Source organism: Stegostoma tigrinum, chromosome 46 (assembly GCF_030684315.1).
Source record: "Stegostoma tigrinum isolate sSteTig4 chromosome 46, sSteTig4.hap1, whole genome shotgun sequence".
Taxonomy (NCBI): domain Eukaryota; kingdom Metazoa; phylum Chordata; class Chondrichthyes; order Orectolobiformes; family Stegostomatidae; genus Stegostoma; species Stegostoma tigrinum.
The window spans coordinates 8,971,637-8,980,407 of record NC_081399.1 but is presented as its reverse complement, the minus strand read 5'-3'; the positions used below and the strand labels follow the sequence as shown (position 1 = coordinate 8,980,407).

The 8,771-nt window shown below is 53.0% G+C and overlaps 1 protein-coding gene across 1 annotated transcript in view; it reads right to left on the bottom strand.

Annotated features, from left to right (window-relative positions):
* Window positions 1-8,771, bottom strand: part of LOC132207384 (SLAM family member 5-like) — a 32,235-nt gene that overhangs the window by 616 nt on the left and 22,848 nt on the right. Inside the window, exons 2-4 of the mRNA XM_059642824.1 lie at window positions 4,127-4,462; window positions 2,450-2,740; window positions 1-20 (exon numbers count right to left, since the gene is read on the bottom strand). The exon at window positions 1-20 is cut by the window's left edge and continues 616 nt beyond it. Coding sequence (XP_059498807.1) covers window positions 1-20; window positions 2,450-2,740; window positions 4,127-4,462 — 647 coding nt within the window. The remainder of the gene's footprint in view (window positions 21-2,449; window positions 2,741-4,126; window positions 4,463-8,771) is intronic.

Below are 8,771 nucleotides of genomic sequence, written 5' to 3'. Positions count from 1 at the left end.
CTTCGTCCAACTGGACAGAGCTGAAACAGAGAGAGAGAACACGTCTCAGCACGGGGTTAGACACAGAGTAAAGCTCCCTCTACACTGTCCTCCATCAAACACTCACAGGGACAGGGACAGCACGGGGTTAGATACAGGGTAAAGCTCCCTCTACACTGTCCCCCATCAAACACTCCCTGGACAGGGAGAGCACGGGGTTAGATACAGAGAAAAGCTCCCTCAGTGATCCACAGGGTACCCTTAGGGAAGGAATTCCAAGGATTCTGACCCAGTGACACTGAAGCAACGGCCGATATATTTCCAAGTCGGGATGGGGAGGGGCTCGGAGGGGAACGTGCAGGGGGTGGGGGTCCCATGTACCTGCTGCCCCTTGTCCTTCTGGATGGAAGTGGGTCGTGGGGTTTGGAAGGTGCTGCCTGAGGATCTTTGGTGAATCTCTGCAGAGCATCTTGTAGATGGTACACACTGCTGCGACTGAGCGTCGGTGGTGGGGGGAGGGAGTGGGATGTTTGTGGATGTGGTGCCAATCGAGTGGGGGCTGCTTTGTCCTGGATGGTGTCGAGCTTCTTGAGTGTTATTGGAGCTGCCCCCATCCAGGGGCAAGTGGGGAGTATCCCATTCCCCTCCTGCCTTGTGCCTTGTAGATGGTGGGACAGGATTTGGGGGGGGAGACAGGACGGGAGTTACTCGCTGCAGGATTCCCAGCCTCTGGCCTGCCCTTGTAGCCACTGTGTTTATGTGGTGAGGCCAGGAGAGTTTTGTTGCTACGAGACGGTAAGGGGGACTGTTGGTGTGGGGTTTAGGATAGACACTGACCTGTTGGTGTGGGGTTTAGGATAGACACTGACCTGTTGGTGTGGGGTTTAGGATAGACACTGACCTGTTGGTGTGGGGTTTAGGATAGACGTGGGGTTTAGGATAGACACTGACCTGTTGGTGTGGGGTTTAGGATAGACACTGACCTGTTGGTGTGGGGTTTAGGATACACACTGACCTGTTGGTGTGGGGTTTAGGATAGACACTGACCTGTTGGTGTGTGGTTTAGGATAGACACTGATCTGTTGGTGTGGGGTTTAGGATAGACACTGACCTGTTGGTGTGGGGTTTAGGATACACACTGACCTGTTGGTGTGGGGTTTAGGATAGACACTGACCTGTTGGTGTGGGGTTTAGGATACACACTGACCTGTTGGTGTGGGGTTTAGGATAGACACTGACCTGTTGGTGTGGGGTTTAGGATACACACTGACCTGTTGGTGTGGGCTTTAGGATAGACACTGACCTGTCGGTGTGGGGTTTAGGATAGACACTGACCTGTCGGTGTGGGGTTTAGGATACACACTGACCTGTTGGTGTGGGGTTTAGGATACACACTGACCTGTTGGTGTGGGGTTTAGGATACACACTTTTAGGATACACACTGACCTGTTGGTGTGGGGTTTAGGATACACACTGACCTGTTGGTGTGGGGTTTAGGATAGACACTGACCTGTTGGTGTGGGGTTTAGGATACACACTGACCTGTTGGTGTGGGGTTTAGGATACACACTGACTTGTTGGTGTGAGGTTTAGGATAGACACTGACCTGTTGGCGTGGGGTTTAGGATAGACACTGACTTGTTGATGTGGGGTTTAGGATACACACTGACCTGTTGGTGTGGGCTTTAGGATACACACTGACCTGTTGGTGTGGGGTTTAGGGTAGACACTGACCTGTTGGTGTGGGGTTTAGGATAGACACTGACCTGTTGGTGTGGGATTTGGGATAGACACTGACCTGTTGGTGTGGGGTTTAGGATACACACTGACCTGTTGGTGTGGGGTTTAGGATAGACACTGACCTGTTGGTGTGGGGTTTAGGATACACACTGACCTGTTGGTGTGGGGTTTATAATCCACACTGACCTGTTGGTGTGGGGTTTAGGATACACACTGTCCTGTTGGTGTGAGGTTTAGCATAGACACTGACCTGTTGGTGTGGGGTTTAGGATAGACACTGACCTGTTGGTGTGGGGTTTAGGATACACACTGACCTGTTGGTGTGGGGTTTAGGATAGACACTGACCTGTTGACATGGGGTTTAGGATAGACACTGACCTGTTGATGTGGGGTTTAGGATACACACTGACCTGTTGGTGTGGGGTTTAGGATAGACACTGACCTGTTGGTGTGGGGTTTAGGATAGACACTGACATGTTGGTGTGGGGTTTAGGATACACACTGACCTGTTGGCGTGGGGTTAGGGATAGACACTGACCTGTTGGTGTGGGTTTTGGGATAGACACTGATCTGTTGGTGTGGGGTTTAGGATAGACACTGACCTGTTGGTGTGGGGTTTAGGATACACACTGACCTGTTGGTGTGGGGTTTAGGGTAGACACTGACCTGTTGGTGTGGGGTTTAGGATAGACACTGACCTGTTGGTGTGGGGTTTAGGATACACACTGACCTTCCTGTGATTTTGTGCAGGGTGTCTCTATCCTGAACTCAGCGCTCTCCTCACTGACAGGGTTCCACACTGTACAGCAATAGTGGATGGAGTGAGACAGTCCCACTGACACTTCCAGCTCCCCTGGGTTCCCAGAGACCTGCTCCACCGGCTCATCAGTCACATTGGACCCCAGCCACGTCCAGGTATAGTGAATGTGACTTCCACTGCCCACAGAGCACCGCAGAGTCACATTACACCTCTCAGCTGAGACGTTCTGTATCAGCTCCATGGTGGGCACAGACACAGGCTCTGTGTGAACAAGGAAAAGCTGTTAGTTACCTCCAGAAACATTCCTCTGTCTCTCTCTACTCGAGACTCCACCCTCACTGTGGGACAGTGGCTCGGAGAGACTCCCCCTCACTGAGGGGCAGGGACACAGAGAAACTCCCCCTCACTGAGGGGCAGGGACACAGAGAGACTCCCCCTCACTGAGGGGCAGGGACACAGAGAGACTCCCCTCACTGAGGGGCAGGGACACAGAGAGTCTCCCCCTCACTGAGGGTCATGGACAGAGAGAAACTCCCCTTCACTGAGGGACAGGGGCTTGGAGAGACTCCCCCTCACTGAGGGACAGGGGCACAGAGAGCCTCCCTCTCACTGAAGGACAGGGACACAGAGAGACTGCCCATCACTGTGGGTCAGTGACACAGAGAGACTCCCCCTCACTGAGGGACAGGGGCACAGAGAGACTCCCCCTCACTGAGGGACTGGGACACAGAGAGACTCCCCCTCACTGTGGGTCAGTGACACAGAGAGACTCCCCCTCACTGAGGGACTGGGACACAGAGAGACTCCACCGCACTGAGGGACTGGGACACAGAGAGACTCCCCCTCACTGAGGGACAGGGACACAGAGAGACTCCCCCTCACTGAGGGGCAGGGACACAGAGAGACTCCCCCTCACTGAGGTGCAGGGACACAGAGAGACTCCCCCTCACTGAGGGACAGGGACACAGACTCCCCCTCACTGAGGGACAGGGACACAGAGAGACTCCCCCTCACTGAGGGGCAGGGACACAGAGAGACTCCCCCTCACTGAGGTGCAGGGACACAGAGAGACTCCCCCTCACTGAGGGACAGGGACACAGACTCCCCCTCACTGAGGGACAGGGACACAGAGAGACTCCCCCTCACTGAGGGGCAGGGACACAGAGAGACTCCCCCTCACTGAGGTGCAGGGACACAGAGAGACTCCCCCTCACTGAGGGACAGGGACACAGAGAGACTCCCCCTCACTGAGGTGCAGGGACACAGAGAGACTCCCCCTCACTGAGGGACAGGGACACAGACTCCCCCTCACTGAGGGACAGGGACACAGAGAGACTCCCCCTCACTGAGGGACAGGGACACAGGGCTCCCCCTCACTGAGGGACAGGGACACAGACTCCCCCTCACTGAGGGAGAGGGGCACAGGGCCCCCCCTCACTGAGGGACAGGGACACAGAGAGACTCCCCCTCACTGAGGGACAGGGACACAGACTCCCCCTCACTGAGGGACAGGGGCACAGGCCCCCCCCTCACTGAGGGACAGGGACACAGAGAGACTCCCCCTCACTGAGGGACAGAGACACGGACTCCCCCTCACTGAGGGAGAGGGGCACAGGGCCCTCTCCAGCCTGTACTGAATAGACTCACCATAAACCTGGAGAGAAATCTCTTCTGTATAATCTTGTCTTGTTGTTACAGTAACTGTGTAAGTCCCTCCGTCACTGACCCGCAGGTTGTCTATCTGGAGGGTGTGGTTGTGGTGCAGTGTCGTTCTTCCTTCAAACTCAGTTTGTGGAAATATCTTTGATTTATTCTCACTGACATCAAATCGAGCGATGGGTACCTGGAGAGATTCTACACTGAATTTCCAGGTGATTTCTGCACGCTGTGGGATCGGGTCGATTTCCACAAGTAACCAGACTGAGTGTCCCACGGTCCCGTTCACAAGGAAATGTGGAATTTTAATATTCACTTCCCACTGACCTTCAAATGGAAAAGATATGAGGGTGAGGGACTGCAACTCTCTATCTACACAGCGCACGGCCGATTGTGTTCAGAGCATCGGTCTGACAGTCCGGTGAACGCTGCAGTGGTCTTCCCTCGTACCCTTGCCCTCCTCTCAAACAGTGAATATACCAGCTCCGACACACACATCCACTGATCCCAGAACAGTGCCGTCCTCATTGCAGTCACACCGATGAATTCTCCGCTCTAATTTCAACCAAAATAACTCTCGCTTTGCTGCACCCACCATGCATTCATCAACCTGTGGGCCTTCTCCTTCGAAACATCACAGGAACTGTGTGTCCATGTGAGGTATGACAGCACTGCACTTCTCTAACAATAAACCGGTCAATGTACGGGGTTACATCTGAAGAAAATGTGAAATCAAATGAAACCTGTCTGAACATATACTGATGTCCTTCATTCAGTCTGCGAGGGCTGGATCTGTACACCAGCAGGCTTTTCTCCTGCTTCTTCAGGGAGATCCCTAAAAACTGCAGAGCTTCTGTAAGGACCTCTCTCACAGAGAGGTACCTGTACACTGACTGGTGTCTCTCAGTCCCCGCTCTCTCAGGGAGATATCTGTACAGTGACTGGTGTCTCTCAGTCCCCGCTCTCACTCTCAGGGAGATATCTGTACACTGACTGGTGTCTCTCAGTCCCCTCTCTCTCAGGGAGATATCTGTACACTGACTGGTGTCTCTCAGTCCCCTATCTCTCAGGGAAATATCTGTACACTGACTGGTGTCTCTCAGACCCCTCTCTCTCTCTCAGGGAGATATCTGTACACTGACTGGTGTCTCTCAGTCCCCTCTCTCTCTCTCAGGGATATATCTGTACGCTGACTGGTGTCTCTCAGTCCCATCTCTCTCAGGGAGATATCTGTACACTGACTGGTGTCTCTCAGTCCCCTCTCTCTCAGGGAGATATCTGTACACTGACTGGTGTCTCTCAGTCCCCTCTCTCTCTCAGGGAGATATCTGTACACTGACTAGTGTCTCTCAGTCCCCTCTCTCTCTCTCAGGGAGATATCTGTACTCTGACTAGAGTCTCTCAGTCCCCTCTCTCTCAGGGAAATATCTGTACACTGACTGGCGTCTCTCAGTCCCCTCTCTCACTCTCAGGGAGATATCTGTACACTGACTGGTGTCTCTCAGTCCCCTCTCTCTCTCAGGGAGATATCTGTACACTGACTGGTGACTCTCAGCCCCCTCTCTCTCTCAGGGAGATATCTGTACACTGACTGGTGTCTCTCAGACCCCTCTCTCTCAGGGAGATATCTGTACACTGACTGGTGTCTCTCAGTCCCCTCTCTCTCAGGGAGATATCTGTGCACTGACTGGTGTCTCTCAGTCCCCTCTCTCTCAGGGAGATATCTGTACACTGACTGGTGTCTCTCAGTCCCCCCCACTCTCTCAGGGAGATATCTGTACACTGACTGGTGTCTCTCAGTCCCCTCTCTCTCTCAGGGAGATATCTGTACACTGACTGGTGTCTCTCAGTCCCCTGTCTCTGAGGGAGATATCTGTACACTGACTGGTGTCTCTCAGTCCCCCCCCTCTCACTCAGGGAGATATCTGCACACTGACTGGTGTCTCTCAGTCCCCTCTCTCTCTCTCAGGGAGATATCTGTACACTGACTGGTGTCTCTCAGTCCCCCTCTCTCTCTCAGGGAGATATCTGTACACTGACTGGTGTCTCTCAGTCCCCTCTCTCTCTCTCAGGGAGATATCTGTACACTGACTGGTGTCTCTCAGTCCCCTGTCTCTCTCGGGGAGATATCTGTACACTGACTCGTGTCTCTCAGTCTCCTCTCTCTCTCAGGGAGATATCTGCACACTGCAAGTGTCTCTCAGTGCCCCCTCTATCAGGGAGATATCTGTACACTGACTGGTGTCTCTCAGTACCCTCTCTCTCAGGGAAATATCTGTACACTGACTGGCGTCTCTCAGTCCCCTCTCTCAGCGAGATATCTGTACACTGACTGGTGTCTCTCAGTCCCCTCTCACTCAGGGAGATATCTGTACACTGACTGGTGTCTCTCAGTCCCCTCTCTCTCTCAGGGAGATATCTGTACACTGACTAGTGTCTCTCAGTCCCCTCTCTCTCTGTCAGGGAGATATCTGTACACTGACTAGTGTCTCTCAGTCCCCTCTCTCTCAGGGAAATATCTGTACACTGACTGGCGTCTCTCAGTCCCCTCTCACTCAGGGAGATATCTGTACACTGACTGGTGTCTCTCAGTCCCCTCTCTCTCTCAGGGAGATATCTGTACACTGACTGGTGACTCTCAGCCCCCTCTCTCTCTCAGGGAGATATCTGTACACTGACTGGTGTCTCTCAGACCCCTCTCTCTCAGGGAGATATCTGTACACTGACTGGTGTCTCTCAGTCCCCTCTCTCTCTCTCTCAGGGAGATATCTGTACACTGACTGGTGTCTCTCAGTCCCCTCTCTCTCTCTCAGGGAGATATCTGTCCACTGACTGGTGTCTCTCAGCCCCCTGTCTCTCTCAGGGAGATATCTGTACACTGATTGGTGTCTGTCAGTCCCCTCTCTCTCAGGGAAATATCTGTACACTGACTGGCGTCTCTCAGTCCCCTCTCTCTCTCTCTCAGAGAGATATCTGTACACTGACTGGTGTCTCTCAGTCTCCGCTCGCTCAGGGGGTTATCTCTACACTGACTGGTGTCTCTCGGACCCCCCTCTCTCATGTAGATATCTGAACACTGACTGGTGTCTCTCAGACCCCTCTTTCTCTCAGGGAGATATCTGTACACTGCCTGGTGTCTCTCAGTCCCGTCTCTCTCAGGGAAATATCTGTACACTGACTGGTGTCTCTCAGTGCTCTCTTTCTCACAGGGACATATCTGTAAACTGACTGGTGTCTCTCAGTCCACTCTCTCTCTCAGGAAGATATCTGTACACTGACTGGTGTCTCTCAGACACCCCTCTTTCTCAGTGAGATATCTGTACACTGACTGGTGTCTCTCAGTCCACTCCCTCTCAGGGAGTTATCTGCACACTGACTGGTGTCTCTCAGTCTCCTCTCTCTCTCAGGGAGGTATCTATACACTGACTTGTGACTCTCAGTCCCCTCTCTCTCTCTCTGGGAGATATCTCTACACTGACTGGTGTATCTCAGTCCCCTCTCTCTCAGTGAGATATCTGTACACTGACTGGTGTCTCTCAGTCCCCTCTCTCTCAGTGAGATATCTGTACACTGACTGGTGTCTCTCAGACCACTCTCTCTGTCAGGCAGATATCTGTACACTGACTGGTGTCTCTCAGTACCCACTCTTTCTCAGGGAGGTGTCTGTACACTGACTGGTGTCTCTAGGTCTCCGCTCTCTCAGGGAGATATCTGTACACTGACTGGTGTCTCTCAGTCCCCTCTCTCTCTCATGGAGATATCTGAACACTGACTGGTGTCTCTCAGTCCCTCTCTCACGGAGATATCTGTACACTGACTGGTGTCTCTCAGACCCCCCTCTCTCTCAAGGAGATATCTGCGCACTGACTGGTGTCTCTCAGTCCTCTCTCTCTCTCTCAGGCAGTTATCTGCACACTGACTGGTGACTTTCAGTCTCCGCTCTCTCTAAGGGAGATATCTGTCGACTTACTGGCGTCTCTCAGTCTCCTCTCTCTCTCTCAGGGAGATATCTGTACACTGACTGGTGTATCTCAGTCCCCTCTCTCTCAGTGAGATATCTGTACACTGACTGGTGTCTCTCAGTCCCCTCTCTCTCAGTGAGATATCTGTACACTGACTGGTGTCTCTCAGTCCCCTCTCTCTCTCAGGGAGATATCTGTACACTGACAGGTGTATCTCAGTCCCCTCTCTCTCAGTGAGATATCTGTACACTGACTGGTGTCTCTCAGACCCCCCTCTCTCTCAAGGAGATATCTGCGCACTGACTGGTGTCTCTCAGTCCTCTCTCTCTCTCTCTGGGAGATATCTCTGCACTGACTGGTGTCTCTCAGACCACTCTCTCTGTCAGGCAGATATCTGTACACTGACTGGTGTCTCTCAGTACCCCCTCTTTCTCAGGGAGGTGTCTGTACACTGACTGGTGACTCTCAGTCCCCACTCTCTCTCAGGGAGATATCTGTACACTGACTGGTGTCTCTCAGTCCCCTGTCTCTCAGGGAGAAATCTGTACACTGACTGGTGTCTCTCAGTCCCTCTCTCACTGAGATATCTGTACACTGACTGGTGTCTCTCAGACCCCCCTCTCTCTCAAGGAGATATCTGCGCACTGACTGGTGTCTCTCAGTCCTCTCTCTCT